At 41.5% G+C, this 20,021-nt stretch overlaps 1 protein-coding gene and 1 pseudogene across 3 annotated transcripts; both read right to left on the bottom strand.

Annotated features, from left to right (window-relative positions):
* Positions 1-5,603: 5,603 nt before the first annotated feature.
* Positions 5,604-11,374, bottom strand: LOC307129236 (hatching enzyme 1.2-like). 2 transcript variants are annotated; one of them, XM_079821470.1, is made up of 9 exons: positions 11,285-11,374; positions 11,137-11,167; positions 10,997-11,059; positions 10,712-10,864; positions 10,515-10,632; positions 10,253-10,431; positions 8,960-9,041; positions 8,732-8,853; positions 5,604-6,140 (listed from the first exon to the last, which is right to left on the bottom strand). In XM_079821470.1, the coding sequence occupies exons 1-9, from the start codon at positions 11,351-11,353 to the stop codon at positions 6,136-6,138; spliced, it is 822 nt and encodes a 273-aa protein (XP_079677596.1). In that variant the 5' UTR covers positions 11,354-11,374; the 3' UTR covers positions 5,604-6,135. The 2 variants fall into 2 exon arrangements, with proteins under 2 accessions (XP_079677596.1, XP_079677595.1); XM_079821469.1 differs by having other exon boundaries at positions 5,838-6,035.
* Positions 11,375-14,500: 3,126 nt separating this feature from the next.
* LOC307128695 (low choriolytic enzyme-like) lies at positions 14,501-19,423 on the bottom strand (annotated as a pseudogene). The gene is made up of 4 exons: positions 19,353-19,423; positions 15,066-15,243; positions 14,762-14,843; positions 14,501-14,630 (listed from the first exon to the last, which is right to left on the bottom strand). The product of its transcript is annotated as a low choriolytic enzyme-like (transcript).
* Between the last annotated feature and the right edge of the window lie 598 nt (positions 19,424-20,021).

Consider the following 20,021-nt stretch of genomic DNA (forward strand, 5'->3'; position numbering starts at 1 on the left):
AGCACACGCCGGGCATGTCCCCGCGTGCCTCGCCATCGCCCGTCTTGTTCGTCGACGAGCAGCACAGCTCCCCTCGCATGGCGGCTGCTGCTGTTTCGTTCGGCGGACCGGAGGAGGAAGAGGATGACAGCCTTTCCCTTGCTGCATCCGGAAGCGGGTGGTCGGACGCCGCCTCGGAGCACGCCACTTCGACGCGGACGGCTAGCGGCGTCATAACCTCAGTCGACGCTGAGCTTATGCGCTTGCTCACCAAGGCCGTGGACGACCTCGGCATTGACTGGTCTCAGCCCGAGGAGCCCACGAGAAGCCGACTGGATGAGTGGTATTTCGAGAACCGCCGTCAACCGACCGCTCAAAGACCCGCTCCCTTCTTTCCAGAAGTCCACGAGGAGCTAACAAAATCGTGGAAGGCGCCATTTTCTTCTCGCGCCAAATCCTCCTTTTCTCCAGCGCTCTCGGTAGTCGATGGCGCTCAGAAAAAAGGATATCAAGCCCTTCCTCCCCTCGAGGAAGCCGTCTCTGCACACCTTTGCCCGCCCTCCACCAGAGGATGGCAGTCAAAGACTGTGCACCCTTCCAAAGCCTGCCGCACTACGTCCAGCCTCGCCGGTCGAGCATTCGCCTCCGCCGGCCAGGCGGCGTCAGCGCTGCACTCTATGGCGGTGCTTCAAGTCTTCCAGGCCAAACTCCTCCGTTCCCTGGACGAGTCTGTTCCTGACAACGAGGCTCTGAAGGATCTGCGCGGCGCCACTGACTTGGCCCTGCGCGCCACCAAGGCCAATGCTCAGGCGATCGGCAGATGCATGGCCAGCCTGACGGTGTTGGAGAGCCATTTGTGGCTTAACTTAACCGAGATGAAGGACGCGGACAAGACCGCTTTCCTGGACGCGCCCATTTTGCCTTCAGGATTGTTTGGTTCCGCCGTGGTTGGGTTCACAGAGCGCTTCACTGAGGCACAGAAGGCTTCGCAGGCAATGCGACATTTCCTGCCTAAGCGTTCCAGCTCCTCCGCTAGCCGTCAAGCTAAAGCTGGACCAGCCCAGCCCGCCAAGGCGCCGCCTTCAGCTCGCCAGCCTCACGCGGCTTCCAAGCCCGGTCAGCGTTCCCGCTCTACGAGCCGCAGCAGACCGCCGGAGCGTCGAGGTCCACGACCCAGCAATGTGTCGAAACCTGAGCCTCCGAAGCCGTCCTAGCCAGAGGTATGAAGAGAAGGCGGATAGTGCTCGCTTCGGCCGGTGCACCGCCTCACTCTCTTCTAAAACGTCCCCCAGCTCCCTTCAAGGCGGCTGGGAACGCCACATTCACAGCCAACGAGCCCGCAAGCAAGCGCGCTCGCCTGTACACAAACGCCGTTTTCACAGCGACCCATATGAGTCACAAAAAGAGCTTTTTCTCTGTAGGCAGTGTGCCAGCATTAAAGCATGTACCCCTACACTCAAGCACTCCCCCATGTTCCCCAGCCCCCTGTACTCAGGTGGCTGGAAACATTATTCTCACAGTTAACAAGCCCGCACTCAAGCGCGCTCGCCTGTACACAATCACCAATACTCTATGTCCCTCGGCCCCCTGCACTCAGGCGGCGGGAAACAATTCCCTCATAAGCGCCAACTTAGCGCAAGGTTATCGGGCCACCGAGTCCCTGTTACTCAGCGACTCGCCCCGCAGATTAATTCATCCCCTGGCTTCGAAGGCCGAGGCCTGGCGGGCCATTCCCGGCATTTCGAAATGGGTGTTGAACATAATAGAACGAGGTTACTCGCTACAGTTTGCTCGCAGACCACCGCGCTTTCGCGCCGTGGAAGAGACAACGGTGAGAAGCGACAAAAGTCACGTGCTTCGAACCGAGATATCAAAACTGTTAATAAAGGGAGCGGTAGAAGCCGTACACCCCTCACAGAGCGAGTCTGGCTTTTACAGCCGTTACTTCCTTGTACCAAAAAAGGACGGTGGTCTAAGACCCATCCTAGACCTCAGACATTTGAACAAAGCCCTTATGAAGCGCCCGTTCAGAATGTTGAGAATGAAACAAATCCTCGCGCACATTCGCACATTCGCCCGGGAGATTGGTTTTTCACTGTGGATCTAGAGGATGCCTATTTCCACATACAAATAGCTCCCCATCACAGGCCATTCTTGAGATTCGCCTTCGAGGGGAAAGCATACCAATACAAGGTGCTACCTTTTGGTCTATCTCTAGCCCCTCGCATGTTTACAAAGTGCATGGAAGCGGCGCTAACCCCGCTGAGGCTTCGGGGAATGAGAATTCTCAACTATCTCGACGACTGGCTCATAATAGCTCAGTCAGAGATACAGTTATTAAACCACAGATCTTGGCTTCTCAACCATTTACAATGCTTGGGACTCAGAATCAACGTGGCAAAGAGTTTATTGTCTCCCAGGCAGAAAGTTTCGTTTCTGGGAACAGTATTGGACTCACTGCAGAAGAGCGCGCGGCTGACGTCACAGCGCGCGCTCTCTGTTCGGAACCGAGCGGTTTCCCTCAGGTCCGGTGCACACATTCCTCTCAAACACTTTCAGAGGATGTTGGGTTTCATGGCCTCGGCGGCACCAGTTCTCAGACTGGGTCTGTTGCACATGCGCCCCCTACAGCATTGGCTGAATCGCCGCGTTCCAGCTCACGCATGGCTTTCGGGCCGACTGCAAATCAAGGTAGACCACAGCTGTGTGTTGGCTCTGGCTCCTTGGAAAAATCCCGTCTGGTACAAGACGGGCGGGAGTTTGGGCACTGTTACGAAGTGGAAAGTTATCTCGACAGATGCATTCAACCTAGGTTGGGGAGCCCTTCACGAGGGCAGGCCGATCTCCGGTCTCTGGTCAGACTCGGAGAAGAGCCTTCATATAAACTGTCTAGAGATGAAAGCGGTCACGATATCGCTAAGAGCTTTCCTTCCGTACATAAAACACCACCATGTCCTGATCCGAACGGACAGCAGGTCGGTGGTAGCCTATATAAATCGCCAAGGCGGTCTGAGATCAATCAATCTGCACTCAATGGCGGAAGAAGCCCTAATATGGGCAGAGCACAATCTTAGCTCGCTGAGAGCAACTCACGTGCCAGGCATTCTGAATTTGGGTCCGGACATACTGTCCAGGGGCAAAGTGTCCCCAGCAGAGTGGTCTCTTCACCCAAATATAATTCAGATAATTTGGGGCAAATTTGGAGAGGCAAAAGTGGATCTTTTCGCCTCACAAGACAATGCTCAATGCCGAATATATTTCTCCAAGCACGAGGATGCGTTGGCCCACGAATGGCCCAACCTTCCTCTTTATGCGTTTCCCCCAATCTCAATGTTACCTCAGGTCATAGAGAGGATCAGGGAGAGCAAATGCGCTGTGCTTTTAATAGCCCCGCTTTGGAGAAATCAACCTTGGTTCTCACTGCTGAGTCAGATGTCAGATACAGATCTGTGGCCGATCCCACTGAGGAGAGACCTCCTCATGCAGGCGGAACGGCAGATCTGGCATCCCCGTCCCGATCTATGGGCGCTTCATGTTTGGCCCATCAACGGGTACATGAGAACCTTTCTGAAAGTGTAATGAATACTATTACTGAAGCTAGAGCCCCCACAACTAGGCGACTCTATTCAGGCAAATGGTCAGTCTTTTCAGACTGGTGTAAAGCGCGAAGTCTGACCCCACATGATTGTGCAGTGTCAGAGGTGCTTACATTTTTACAAGAGCTTCTGGACGCGGGTCGCTCCCCCTCCACGCTCAAAGTTTATGTGGCTGCTATAGCAGCGTATCACATTCAAGTGAACGGACTGTCACTAGGGAAGAGCGATCTCATTGTTCGCTTCCTTAAAGGGGCTAGAAGGCTTCACCCACCTCGCCCCCCTTCAGTCCCTATATGGGACCTGTCCATGGTCCTGGATGCCATGAAGAGCTCTGCATTTGAGCCTCTGCATTCTGTGAGCTTAAAGCTCCTGTCACTAAAGACCCCTTTTCTGCTAGCGATTGCATCAGTTAAGCGAGTGGGTGATCTGCACACGCTCTCTGTGAGCGCCTCGTGTCTGGAATTTGGGCCAAATGACTCCAAAGTCGTCCTCAAACCAAGTCATGGATATGTACCTAAAGTGCTTTCAACTCAAGGTCATTTCACTTTCGGCACTTTCATCACAGTTAGATGAAATAGATGCTAATTTGCTCTGTCCTGTCAGAGCGCTGAGAATATCCATAGAGCGTTCCGCTGCTTACAGGCAAACTGAACAGCTCTTTGTATGCTTTGGCGGCCGCACCCGAGGGTACGCGGTTACAAAGCAGACCCTGTCACGGTGGATAGTGGATGCTATATCACTGGCTTATGAGTCTAAAGATCTCAGTTGCCCCTTAGGCATTAAAGCCCATTCTACTAGAGGCATGGCCTCTTCGTGGGCTTGGTCTACTGGCATTTCTCTGAATGATATCTGTGCGGCGGCAGGCTGGGCCTCCCCGTCCACTTTTATCAGATTCTATAATTTAGATGTTCCGGCTTTACAAGCTGGGCTTCTTGCTGTATGAACAGATTTAACCCCTTAAGGCTCGATAAGTCCGGCCTGGGTTGAATATTGTTTAAGTCATAAGCATATTCCTTATACGGCCCGAAGTATCTGGCCACTCATTATTCCTGACCCGATTATGTCTGGTCTATACTTATTATTGCACGTATATCGTGTTCATTCTCATTAGGGCCCGACTCAGGTCTGGCTCATTTTGAATTATTGATATCATACTACGGGCCCACCTAGGTTGGCCTGGGTTTGGTGTCGTCGGCTTTAGAGCCGTTAAGCAAGCACGGCGTTTTGCATTGGTCCCCCATAGTGTTTTAGCAAAACGCAATACGAGAGTACTCTCGTAAGGGAACGTTTCGGTTACTAACGTAACCTCGGTTCCCTAAGATGAGGGAACGAGTATTGCGTTTTGCTTGCCGTGCTTGCTCACTTGCTCAGGAGTCGCTTCAGTTGATTAACCTGACTAACCTTGCGAGAGTGGGTCTTATATACCCTAGGCTATGCAAATTCTGTTGCCCCTTGTGGCGGGAATTTGGAAGGACCTGATTGGTCCGTCCCGCCCCACGGTCTCGCTATAGGTTGCTGCAGTTGCAGCAGCACAGCCAATCAGCACGCAGCTGCTTCCTGCTGAGAGTTGTGCAGCTGCACTGCGTATAAAAGGCATTTTTGGATAACAATTTGCTTCAATATCTCGAGGAAAGGAATTCCCCCATTGCGTTTTAGCAAAACGCAATACTCGTTCCCTCATCTTAGGGAACCGAGGTTACGTTAGTAACCGAAACTTTTTTTTTATTTCCTCTCTGTGTTTGCCATGATTTCGCAAATGATGAATATTAACTTGTGGGCGTTTCACGGACTATTTATGGGCAACTATGGGCGTGACATGAAGCCGCAAAAGCTGCGCTACATTTAGAATTGATTGTGATTTATTAAGGGAAAACTGCGTAGGATGTGCGTGCACACGGTTTTATAAATCTGAATATTTCTGTGCGTACGCACGTCCTATGTTTCATCCGTACGCCACTTCTGACGCAAATCCTACGCAAAGTTTTATAAATGAGGCCCCTGGTGTTACAATACACAGGAGGCAGACGTAACAGGTAATGGTTGTTTATTTGACCACAGTAGAGCAGATGAAGTAACACAGGTGAGTAAACTGGTTGTAGATGGACGTTGAATGGATATGATAGAGATAGTTACTGTCCTTTGCTTTGCAGATAGATGAACGTTGGAGCTTGGAGATCGCTGGAGAACTGAGCAGCTGACAGGAACACACCCACACAGCAGACGAGGAACACAAAGGGAAGGAGACACGCTGGAGACAGGCAAGTATGCGAAGTGAAGTCCTTGAGGTAAGCATAGCACAGAGTATATGCGAACGAGACCGGACATGGAGTGCTGTGTGAGTGTGTGTATTATAGTGCTGGTGATGAGTGCCGTGATGAGGTGCAGGTGATGGTGATCAGTACTCAGGGGATGGTGTGCGTTGTGATTGGTGGAGGTTGGAACCTGACGTGTCTGTGACACCTGTGATGTGCAAAAAGGAAAGCTTAAAAAAAATGCTAGGAAAAAAGGGGATGAACTATTTCATCAAACATGTTCTTCATACAGCCCAGCAGCACTTTTCTTAACCTGAGAAAAAAAAGAAGCAATGAATATGAAATGAAAGACACGATTTTGTTGTGATAAGAACAAGTCATAATTTCCCAGCAGGCACACAACGTCATAAGACGTTGATATTTGGTTACATTTTGGTTGCGACGTCAGGTGACCAAAATTCAATGTCAGCTCAACGTCTAATATCAACGTTAATTTGACGTCCAATACCAACATCAGCTGACGTTGATATTTAGTTGTTTTTAGGTTGTGTTGTTAACTAACCTAAATCTAACGTTGAGCCAACGTCTCAAGCCAACATCATATTGACGTCAGATTCTAACATCATTAGACGTTGATCCTTTGTTGGTTTTAGGTTGTGGTATTAACTAACCAAAATCTAACATTGTACCAACGTCTCAAGCCAACATCATATTGACGTCAGATTCTAACATCATTAGATGTTGATCCTTTGTTGGTTTTAGGTTGTGGTATTAACTAACCTAAATCTAACGTTGAGCCAACGTCTCAAGCCAACATCATATTGATGTCAGATTCTAACATCATTAGACGTTGATATTTTATTTGTTTTAGGTTGTGAAACTCTAACATGAAACAGGAAACTCTAACATCATTAGACGCTGATCTTTTGTTGGTTTGTAACATATTTTTAATGGAGTAGACCTCCCGAAGCTACTAGTGTCGAGGAGCGGGTGTGTTACGGATACGTGGCGTTGTCAGACGCGGCACTCAGTAGGCGGATGTTTGTATTGGTGCATTTCTACAGTGAGCTTAAATGACAAGAGTGCACATTTGGTAAATAAATATAAAACAACATTTATTCATCACACAACTATTTACAACACAACCAAGGAGGCTTTGCTTGAGTTGTTTCTCCGGATTTTGTTGTTTTTAAGAAAGAATTTTTTTTTTTTGTCTGTTTAGTATTGTCACCTTTTCCATTCTACATGGAGCTCACGCATCGGTAGTTTTTTGTTTAAATTTTTTTATAAGGACTCATTTTTTATATAAGGATTTTTTTCTACTTGCCCTGCCAAAATTTTCACTGGCCCCACCACAAAAAAGTAATAAATAAAATAAAATAAGCCCAGTATTGTTTTTGTTGTTTTTGATCCATATAACCTTAAAAAATAAGTTTATGACTCCAAAAACTACTAGCCTAACTAATATATATTGTAAATATTGTTAAAGACAATCAGTAATAAAATAAGAACAAATATTCAAATTATGAGCAACAGCACAGCAGAACAAACATACAAATTATGTAGGTTAATATAGGTCTAAACTAGATTTTCAGGAACACAAATAGTAATCAAATGTAAAATGTTACTGCATAGTCTGCATTAAATTATATATCACTGCATATAAATATAGATTAACCCTTATTAAAAGTTATTCCGTCAAGAGTCGTGAGTGATTTTTTTTCTGTCTTTTGTTATCGCTACGATATTTTCCACTTTCCATGTTATACGTTAGGGGGCGCTATTACACATCTCCTGAATGAGTACAGCATCTCTTGATTAAAACAAGTGAAGAAGAAGAACAAGAAGCAGCAGCAATGACAACGATTACAGACTGGTGATATCACTGAATTCATTGTGTGAAATATCCTAAACCATTGCTTTTGGTTCCATCTAATAATTGCTCAGTCAGTTGTTTGTTGTTTCTTCTTTTTTTGTGTGAACATATTCACAACAGACCTAAGTAAATGTTTAGAGATTTTTAGGTTTGAGATTTTGGAATTGCATGTTATCCCTTGTGTTGCCAGAAGATAAAAACCTGGCATGGGTAAGCCCATGCATGACCTTCCATCTAGCACCAGAGTAGAACCAGTGTGACATCTGCATTAGATTTGACGAACCTGACAAAAACTATGACAACCGGTTCATAATGTGTTACGTATTATTAATTATTTGGACATTTAAATCCTTTTCTTTTTATATCCACAGGCTGATGAGAAATGAGATAATGGCTAGTTTCAATATGAATGTAATATCTGTCCAACGTTGGAGGTTGATGTCAATCTGGTGTTGTGTTTAGAACCCAACGTCAGATTGACATCAGAACCCAACGTCAGATTGACATCAACATCCAATGTTGGACGGACGTTGCATTTTGGTTGAAAATGAAAATCGGGTTGACGTCAGAACCCAACGTCAGATTGACGTCAACATCCAACGTTGGACGGACGTTGCATTTTGGTTGAAAATGAAAATCGGGTTGACATCAGAACCCAATGTCAGATTGACGTCAGAACCCAACGTCAGATTGACGTCAACATCCAACGTTGGACGGACGTTGCAATTTGGTTGAAAATGAAAATTGGGTTGACGTCAGAACCCAACGTCAATCTGATGTTGTGTTTTGACGTCAACCCGATTTTAATTTTCAACCAAAATGCAACGTCTGTCCGACGTTGGGCTCCAACTTCAATCTGACGTCATTTTGACGTCCGGTGTCTGCTGGGTTAAGTCACAATTATAAACCCCACTATAAAGACCAGCCATGCTTAGCTTTGTAGTCTAAGGTGGAGTTTTCAGCACAGAATCACACATTTTAATCACAGCTTTTTTATTCAAATGACTGAAATGAAAGGCTGTACTTACTGCAGTAGAGTCTGTTAAGGCGTAGGATGTCATTTTGGCTCATTTGTTGAGCTTCACCAATCACAACGTTGCCATCAGGAATGGGGATCATGGATGGCATATTATTCATGGAAAAAGCGTTCCTAAAACCACACATATCAAGAAACCACAGTAAAAACTGTTTACTATGTTTTTAGCATATCCAAAAAATAATAATAATAATTTCACTGAATTCACAAGAACGCTTACCTTTCATATTGCATCACAGAGTTGTAGTCATAGGGGGTAGCCAGATTGTTGGTTTCTGCTTTTATGAAATTGTGCTGTTGTGCTGTTACAGTGCACAGGAAAGTATTAACGACTGTTAATGTCAACCTGGTTAAAACACTGTGAAGTTTAATCTAGACCATGCAATAATTGTGACTAAATTTAATATGCCCTGTTTTATGCTTTTTTTTCTCTTATTCTTTGTTCTATTTGATCATCTTTTATTATCTTTATCTCTTGCAGTCTTCTTAAGGGTTACTTCAGTGATTTAGCATTAAGCTTTGTATTTAAACTGGGTCATTTATGTAGTAGAAATATGAAATTATTTTTTGAATTTGGTGCCTTCTAGACTGATAAAAGACAGAAAATGCTTCGCTGCCCTACGAGGCCACTCCGTACACCGTCGTTTTGATCTTCATAGTAATACAATCATTTCGTTCAGTTAGAGAATAAACACTACAATTAAAAACTGAACGTGTCTTTTCACTAAAGTATGAGTGAGCCGAACGAAAGTCACATCACAGACGCAGCAGTGTCAGATTTCATTCCTCACGAAGAGTTGAGCAGAGCTGAGGTAATGTTAAGCGCCAGTCTGGCACGTTTTCAGATCGCATATGGAAGCTAAACTATCACAGGAATTCATTGAAAAGTTGAAACACTCACTTTGCTCTGCATCGATCCGTTATAAATGTAAGTGCGGCCGTCTGTGTCTTACATTCTGTGCGTGAGATCTCTCCCCTGTGGACGGATTTATAACATGCGGAACAGTTCCATCTAGTGGCTGTAGTCTTTAGCCTCTGGCCAAAAAATCCTCAGATGACGCAAAATGACGATATTTGCGTCATCAGAGGATTTTTTTCCAGAAATAAAATGCATAATTCTCTCGTCTCAGGGGGATATAAGGGGGAAAAGTACCATAATTTGAATATACTACCGGGTTTCTACTGATACAATGTCTAATGCTAAATCACTGAATTTACCCTTTAAACACTTAATTCTATATAGGCTGTACTGTTATTTATACTATAATATTCATATTTATATATTTTAAATACATATTTACATGGTTTCTGTTGTGTTAAAACACTTCATAAACACTTATATCAATAAAAAGCTTTACTATTTACATTTGAATCATCAGGAATCTGTGTAGACCTACTGAATTCTATTTATAAAACTCTGTAAAACTCTGCTCTGTAAAGTTTGCCAGCAGAACGCAGACTAATTTCAAACATAACCAGTTTCTCAAAATAATTCTAAACAGAAGAATCCTACCAGGATCGATGTTCCGAAAAAAGATTCGGATGTGTTTGTCACGGTCACTGCGGTTCTGTTCATGGTGGAACCCGAGAGCGTGAAGGAGTTCGTGCTGAACAACCTTATGATAGACACACCCATTACGGTCGAGAGAAACAACCTGCGCTTCACTTTGGCGCCCCAAATATGAATAGCATCTGTGGACCACATAATACATTAAATTGTATATTTATGTGAAGGGAAAACATATTCACTAGGAGCCCTGAATACAGAGATTTACCCAGAATCAGACATTATGCGAAGATAGTTCCTCTGCCCGTTATGAGGTACGAATCGAATGCAGGAAACTTTCTCAAAGGACTGTATACCTTTTTTAATCACTGCTATTTCCTGTGGAGCTGTGGAAGGGATAGACTGTTGAACAGAATATGTTACACTGATGAGATTATATCAAATTTAGTGAACATTGCCACTTACAGTACTGGTTTTCGATCACGTAGGGCACATAGACTTTTCCATCTTTGCTTCTATCCCATTTGCACCCACGAGCGGTACATGGATCTGCATTCTGTAGCCCGCTTGCTACAGCGATGTCTCCAAACTTGATCAAAGGCTTATCCAGTCCCAGTCCTGCGTAGTAGTATAATGCACAATAATTCAGTATGTTGATACTGGTTTTATAGGATGAAGGGAGCTGAGGAATTTTCCATGAACTGCTACACAAAATATGTGCATTAAATGATATAGCCTTTAAACTCATACCTGCATGTTTGTTGGTTTCAATTATAGTTGACACTGATATATAATCTTTCTCAGTGATGTCACCTGAGATATGAATCAGTAAATTATTAATAAAACACAACAAAATTACAGGTTCGTTTTTTTTTTCTTTTGCATCTTACCAGTCTTCCCAGGGATCTTTTCAATTAAATCCTTTAAGAATTTGAAACAAATGAATATTAGAAACCAGTGGTTAAAAATGAAAAGTTGCTTCCATTGGGATGACAATTTTACATTTCAGATATTGTTGACATATTGTTGTCTTCTCACCTGAATAGTGCGACTCTGAGCAGGAACAGAGCTCAGCAGTAGAGAGATGAACACCACCAAAAAGTACATGATGAGAGCTTTCTGAGAAACTGTTCTGGGTCAAACAGAGCTGACAGTTATATATTCTTATGAAAGCATTAACTTCCTTTTCTGTGCAATAACCCAGCCTTCATGAATCCCGCGCTAAAATACCACAGAGTTTAAAAGCAGAAGTGTTCTTGTATTTGTACAAACAGTTAAATGAGCAATTCAGTTTTGAATTTTTATTTGTGCTGTATTATAATGTTGCAAATAGTTCTTGTAGGGTTTATGTCTTCCAATCCACAAGAGGATTCCTATAATTAGCCTACGGTGATGCATTGCTGCCACATACATATATTTTTTTTCCCACTATTTTTTGCACATGTCGTAATAACGAGAAGTTATGTCGTTTTAACGACATCTTTTCTCGTAATAACGAGATCTTATGTCGTAAAAACGACAGTTTTCTTGTTAAAACAATATTTTCTCCTAATAAGGACGTGTTGTATAGTGATGTGTGTATATGTATCCACATTAGAGAATTCATATAGCCTATGTGCCTTTGTCCCACTTGTTTGAAAAGTAAAAGCAAGCTCAGCGTAAAATAGGCTCTTCCACTGCCTGTATCAATGGCAGTACCCATAGCATGAAATTGTTGTAATTTATTGATGTAGCCTACAGTTCATAACAGATAGCCATGGGTAAGGTGCCATGCATGGACCGCTCATGATTAACCTCAGTGGCGTAACTTTAACCTAGTAAATAACGGACCCCGTTGCAGCCACAAATATCATAACTATCTATAATAGGCCTACTGTAATTAAGACATATATTCAAGAAATGTATTAAAAACAGAAAGACGCTATAGTTTTAGCCTTAGGCTACTCAAAGGCAGCGGAAACATGGCCAGTGGGTTTGTTACGCATGTCAATTCATTCCCAGTGTTCCTGGTTTGCTTCTTATTTATTAAATTAACAGGCAATTAGTTGATGAAACCGAAAATTCACGAAATTTACTTTAAAGTGAACGAAATTCACTTTAAAGAAAGCCTTTCTATAAAACAAAACTCAATAAAAATCATGTCTGACACCACTCCATGTCTCCAGACATATTGCGCGCCTATATCTTACTCATGCCGACGAAAGCGCCCACGCATTTTTCCCTTTTCAACTCACAAGGTTTTTTTTTACCACTTTGTTATTTTGGCTTGGAATTTCGTTTGTTGGAAATTTGAACTGAATTTAGAAATGCTTTTGAAATTAAAAACTTTGCGTTTAATAAACAAAATGATTTTTTGAATGTAGACAGCGTTTGAAGTGGAATGCATTCAAAATAATCTGTTCCCTGAATCCACAGCCTTTGTTGTTATTGTGAGTTTACACAAATAAAAGTAGAATGTTTATAATTTATAATTAGGCCTATGTCTTGAACTTATCTGTATGGTTAAAAATTACGGAGTATTGTGAGTTGTTTCCTGTCATAAAGGAAAAAATGTGCGGGCGCTTTCGTTGGACAGAGGGTTAAAGAAAACATAGCATATTTAGTTTCATAGTCAGGCTATATGTGAAAATATTAGCCTATTATATTATTATTTTTTAAATTTGAATATGTTGATTAAGGAAAGTGAGCAGCATGAGTAAGACATATAATATATAAGACTAATATGACTATATATAAGACTAATAGACTAATATGTCTGAAGACATGGAGTGGGGTCAGACATGATTTTGTTTTATAGAAAGGCTTTCTTTAAAGAGAATTTCGTGAATTTTTGGATTCATCAACTAATTGCCTGTTTATTTAATAATTAAGAAGCTAAATAGGCTCTAATGTGTATACAGACATAGCCTATATACACCACTATACAACACATGTCCTTATTAGGAGAAAATATATGTCGTTATTACGAGAAAAGATGTCGTTAAGACATAACATCTCGTTATTACGAGAAAAGATGTCGTTAAAACCACATAACATCTCGTTATTATGACATAATTGAGTAGAAAAAAATTATATGCTTGTGGCAGCAATGCGTCACCGCATATAATAAATTCCTAAAATTTTGAATATCTTTCTTGACTGTTTATGAGTCTATATTTTTATATGCATGAATTCATTTATTTATAAACCAATTGATTTTATTTATAGAATTAATCTACAATTCTACCCGTAGAAAGCCCAAATCTTTTTGTCCCCAGGACTCCATTTTGTGTCTTCAGAGATGTTCTTCTGCAGACCTCGGTTGTAACGCGTGGCTATTTGAGTTACTGTTGCCTTATTAGCTCGAATTAGTCTGGATTAGATGTCCCACAGAACTGCATCTCACTGGATATTTTCTCTTTTTTTAAACCATTCTCTGTAAACCCTACAGATATGAGTGTTAACGTATCAGTTGATCAGCCGTTTCTGAAATACTCTGACCAGTCCATTCAAAGCCACTTAAATCAGCTTTCTTTCCCATTCTGATGCACAGTTTGAACTTCAGCAGATCATCTTGACCATGTCTACATTCCTAAATGGTGTATTGTGAGTTGCTTCCATGTGATTTGCTAATTAGATATTTGCGTTAACAGGCAGTTTAGCCAAGGTCAATGAGTGTATTAAAGTAAATTATTTATGAAAAAATATTTCAAAAGATGCCTTGCACAAACTGTATGGTTACAGGTTAATATGAAACATTTGCTCCATCAAATTTCACCATTTAACAGACCCTCATTTCAAAAGAAGAGGACCTTGTGCAACCTTTCAATGTAGGAGGCACTACTGTAGAACCTTACAAGCAGAAGGCTGGTCGCTGATACACAAACCATACGATAGAGGAAGAGCAATATGTATTTCTTTTATTCAGCTGTGTGTTTTCGAACATTCCATCTCATCTACAGTTGCGACCCTCAAATTATATTAAAAAAAGGGTGAATTAAAACAGTCCCAACTCTTAGTAAAATAATGCTAATCACAAACTCCTGAATCTGTAAAGTATTTAGTCCACCATGAATAGCGAAATGTAATTTTCCAATATTTTCCAATATTTGATAACACAGACATTTTTGTCCCACTCTGAAAAAAGAAACATGATACATACAAAATATAAACGCATTTCCTTATCAATGTAATTCAAAGAAGAATTTTCACCCTCTGCTGACAAAGCTTTCAAAATGTTATTCTTTTAAATGAATTAATAAGAGAAGGAAGGACTTAAGACATACAGTAGAGTTTGTTAATACGCAGAATATCATTTGAGCTCATTTTCTCAGAACGGCCAATAGACACGCTATTGTCAGGAATAGGGACGATGGTTGGCTCTCTGTTCTTGGAGAAGGCAAACCTGAAACCACACAAACACTCCAGTATCAAACACATTGCACGTTTGTTTAGTAGTTACAACCCTTTTCCCAGACATGTTTGGGGTATCCAGAGAAAATATATGTATTTTTTTGACTAAACAGGAAAACTTGCCTTCCATAGTGCATCACAGAGCTGTAGTCATAGGCAGTCTCCAGGTTGTTAGTCTTGATTTTGTCAAAGTTGTGCTCCTGCCCTATTACAGATCAAAAAGGAACAATATTCAGTAATATTAAAAATCAATCAAAGCTCTAATCTCCTATTTCTGCTTAAAAACCCCATTCAAGCACAAACTTTAGAGACTCTTAGCTGCATTTAACAGCAAAAGCTTCCCCACCATCGTTGAGAAGATTTGCAACTACAATGTAAAGGGTTTAGAACAAATCCTGCTGAAGAAATGTGTACCAATCAGATGTACCAGGAATTATGTTTTTAAAAAGATTTGGACATGATTGTTGCGGTCACTGCGGTTGTGTTAGTGGTGAAAGCCCAGCGGGTGAAGCAGCTCATGCAGCACTAGACTCAGGGAGATGCATCCATCACGGTCCAGAGACACAGTCTGACCTCCAATACGACGGCCCACAAAAGAGTAGCACCTATAGATCACACACAATGAAAGGATTTAAACAATATATAGAATTCAGTACTATTCACATACTAGTACAGTTCTCCTGGAGGAACCTGTATTTACAGTATGTTGGCCAGTATTAACCAGCAGCAAACTTTTTATTACAAGCCTAGAGCTTCACCCACTTCACCACGCCACCCCACCACGTGTTTCCATTACCCTTAAAATTGCGCAAATTGAAATTGCGAATTGAAAATAAGCTCAATGGAATTGCGCAAATTGAAATTGCGATTTGAAAATAAGCCCAATGGAAACGCGTCCATTTCGCAAAAACTCCCATATATCGCAAACAAGTTTTTACGCTCGCATGAGGAGGTTTTTCAGGCAGTTCGAAAAAAGACATTTTCGCAAAACTGCAATGGAAACAGTTTTTTTCGCATTTAGCCTATAGGTCACCAGGTACGGTACCAGACATTTGCGCATCTGATTATGTGCCTTATTCATGCTGCTCATTTTTCATAATCAACATATGAAATTAAAATAATAATAACATTTAAACATAGCCTATCCATGAAACTGAATAGGCTACATTTTCTTTAACCCTTTGTCTGACGAAGTCGTCGGCGCCTTCTGATGGATTTTTTTCCTTTATGACAGCAGAAACAACTCACAATACTCAATACAACATACAACATACAACATCAACATACACATGAGGGGAAGCGTCACAACTAGGGTGACCACCCGTCCCGCGTAGCGCGTGCGCGCACAGCGTTTGAAGCCCAATTCATGCGTCCCGCGAATTGAGACCGTGTCACGCATAATCAATGCTTGCTCAAAAAAAAAGTTGGTCGCTCAGGCAGCCAAACGAACATTACTTCAATCCTAGTTCCCAGACGAACATATTAAGTATTCAGTCCATTTTATCACGAAATTCAAACGATAAATGCAGTTTTAACGCTCTATAATATGACGTGACTGATAGGCGGGTATCAGTTCAACTTCAAGCGGCAGCGCGAGTGAACGCGATCAGGAACAGATGATTGCGTTCACTGGCGAGCCGCGCGCTGCCGCTTGAGAAAGAATAAATATTATTAATATCTTAAGGTATGTTGAGGATACATTACAACTTGCTGAAACGTATCATATGTTGTGTAATCGCTCCATCGGTGTTACAACCGCGGAAAGACAATAAAACAGCTTGTAGACAATGTCTTGTAGAATTCGTTTACCTCAGAAGTCATTCAGTGTCCACAGCTGTGAGTTCACTAGAGAGATTAACTCTTTCACTGAATACATGCACTATATTAGCCTATAGTTTCATTATATTAGCCTATATATAGCCTATATATTCATTGTATACTACTTAGCCTGTTAGTGATGTCTTGTTTAATTAATGTATGTTTAAATAAACCTGTCATGAAAATTACAGCCACTAAATGATTATATTTCAACAACAAATTTGAGAAAAAATAATAATAATTAGATTTAGAAGTTAATGCAAAAACTGCCTTATGTGAAGCTTATGTGTTGATTATATATCTAAAAATAAATAGCAACTGAATTTAGGCTAATAGTTTGGGCTCTGTTGTTAATCTTTAATAGCAATATGTAAGTAAGGGCTCCCTATACAGCATTATCTTTAAGAAAATTCTAACTGAATTAATTTCAGGGCAGACAACATTTTTTCTCATTTAACCACTGTTGAATAAAAATTAATAAAATGCAATTTTGTAAAACTGAACCGAACTGAACCGTGACTTCAAAACCGAGGTACGTACCGAACCGTCAGTTTTGTGTACCGTTACACCCCTAGTTTTGGTCAATCTCAGGTAACTTTATTTAGCTCTTTACAAGGTTTCTAAGCAGAAGATGGATGTATGTTTTCTCAGTCCTGTTACCAAAACTCATGTGCCATTGAAAAAGCATGTTTAAAATCATGTCAATTAATTCCTTTGTTTTCCCTTCAAGATAGTAAATATTTTAAAGAAATTGTTGGTTATATGTTCAAATAATTAATATTTGTGATTTAAAAAAAACACTCTATATGAAGGTGTATTTTAATAAAAAACACAAATATTTTGTTTCATTTTAAAGAAGACTGAAGCCACAAGTTTATTATTTTTTTAAATAATTAGTTGTATTAAACAATTGTATAAATGATGGACCAAAACAAAACTGATGAAAACAGTTGTTTAACAATTTTGTTTTAGAAAAAAAGTACATTTTTGTAACAGGAATGACCACTTGGTAGCAGGAATAAAGACTGTGTAACAGGAATGAGTGTCCATACGTGTGTGTGTGTGTGTGTGTGTGAGAGAGAGAGAGAGAGAGAGAGAGTGTACATAGCCATGTGTGTGCTAAATGTCAAATTTTTTCCTAATTTCAACTGTAAAACTCATAAATCAGGTGAATATTATATATAAACTAATATTCACAATTTTAAATCAACAAAACAGAGGACTCTACTCTCTCCTGTTACTTTTACTCAGTCCTGTTATTTTTCATATGAGTAACAGGACTGAAAGTCACAGGATTGAGTTTTTAAGCAAAAAATAAGCAAACACATGCCAAATTGCCACTTGGCTAAGTAGCTAATAGCATGAGGACACTGAGAAAATTGTAGTGACTTACCTAAAGTTAATTTTTTTTAAAGGGGTCATAGAATGGTACATGCACTTTTACAAGTTGATTATACGGAAATGTGTGTTGGCAGTGCCTGTACACAACCATCCTATAATGATAAAAATACATCCAGTGTTTTTTTTTAATCTCCTTATATATTTTCCCCTGTCTCAAATCGAGCCGTCTGATCGTGTGACGTTACACGGTGTACGCCCCTCCTAAGATTGTTGATTGACAGCAGCGTTTCAACACAGACCTGCCCTGAGCGAGCTGTCATCAGTCCGCCATTGTTGATACGCTGCAGCAGAATGGCGTCTAAGCGATTGTGGTGTTGTGTTGTTGAGTGTAATAACGAACACAGCAGTCATTTTGATGTTCCTAAATCCGAACCGCTGAAGTTGCTGCTGAGTTTTGTTTTAGAAGGGAATATTCTCCCCGATCAACGTCAATGTTTGCGCGAATCATTTCTCAGCAGACTGCTTTATAAACGAGCGTCAGTATAAAGCAGGTTTTGCTAATAAGCTGCTCTTGAAAAAAGGATCGTGTTCCTGCTGCACCTCAGGAAGATGTGAGTGTAACGTTTTATTAACCTTTATATTAATCTTTGCAAATCGCTTGCACGCTTCACGATGAATGAGGCTAAAGTTTACAGGGTAAGTTACATTACGGCATGCTTTCTGTGTATGACGTTCTCAATATAATTCATAATCCCACGTTTATAATGAACAACGCGTTATGTTTGTTATTACAAACTGTGTACTCGGGTGATAAAGTTAACGTGGTAACACTACACTAAGCTTACTTTTGTACATGGTTTATAACGGTGTCTGTTACTGATTAAGAAGTAATGTAAAAAAAAAATCTTATAACATAACATCAATCTGTCAATGAACTAACATATACATCAGTAAACACATAGCAACTACGCTACTCTGCCAGTACAAAGATAGATCAAAGTGACTTGACGTTAACCAACCATTCAGAAACGTCCTGTTCGAACTTCGATGGGTTCGTCATCTGTTCCTGGTCCGACTCCGGTTCAAAATGATAAGGTTGCTCAGATGTGTCCTCAGAGACTCCCGTTGCCATTATTTCTCGAAAATATACCCTCAAATGTTGTCAAGGCAACACTCCACGTGCGTTGTGGTGTTGTGTCGGGTCGAACCGAGCGCCCCACAGAGCAGAGGGGGCGGGGTGAGCAAAGCTCATTATCATTTAAAGTCACATACACTGAAATGACTTGCTGAAAACTAAGCTGGTTTTGACCAGGTAAATTGAGTGTTTTCTTACAATACTAATGAGAATTTTTAATTAAAGTATATTACAAACTTTTCATTTAGACACTAAAGAATCATATTAACTTGTACAAAAATGTCATTCTATGACCCCTTTAAATAAACAAATAACCTCTAAAAAATAATTTAGGTAACAGGACAGTGCGTTGAGATATGACCTTCCTAGTCAAAGTTACAATTTCATCAAATATACAGAAATAAAAATGAGAGGACTTACTTTTGGTCTTCCCATGGCCTACATAAGATCCAGATGATCGGCATCCTTTTGAAAAGCTCGTCTAGTGGCATGATGCAAGTTCCCTTTCGTTCAGTCACTACGACGTACGTTAGTGACTAACGAATGGGGGTTTCGCTTAGAAGCCAATCATCTTCTTCGTATTCAACAGCGCCCAATGGCAGTGCCAATGCCATGGGCATGCGGAATTTGCATGCGTAACTCCGCCCCACCTCGTGGGTATATCAGGAAGTACGCTGGCAACATCGCATTATGTTTTTGCTTTGGAGCCAAGAGGATCTCTTCACTCCTACAAGCCTGATCTGAGTCTTCGACAGCTTTCGAGACGAGCAGCTTTCCAGAGGCGTTGGTGTTACGGCGCGTTCCAGTGATCATCATACTGCCTGCCTGCTGATCTGCGCAGTGGTCCGCTAGACAGCTGGTGTGTGGTCCCTGGGCGCTTCGGCGTTCTCTGCGAGGCTTTCCTCTCATAAAAGAGCTTACACGTGACGCGTCCTTTTCATGTCTCGTCCGTGTACTTCTGGGTGTGGTCGGTTGCTTTCCTCCTCTGATGGGCACGAACACTGTCTGGTATGTTTGGGCTTTCAGCATGCTCAGACAGCGTTCGTGGATGCGTCATGTTCTCACTGCGGGAACATGACCATCGCAGTG

Source organism: Gobio gobio, assembly GCF_949357685.1.
Source record: "Gobio gobio genome assembly, chromosome: 7".
In the NCBI taxonomy this organism is placed as follows: Eukaryota; Metazoa; Chordata; class Actinopteri; order Cypriniformes; family Gobionidae; genus Gobio; species Gobio gobio.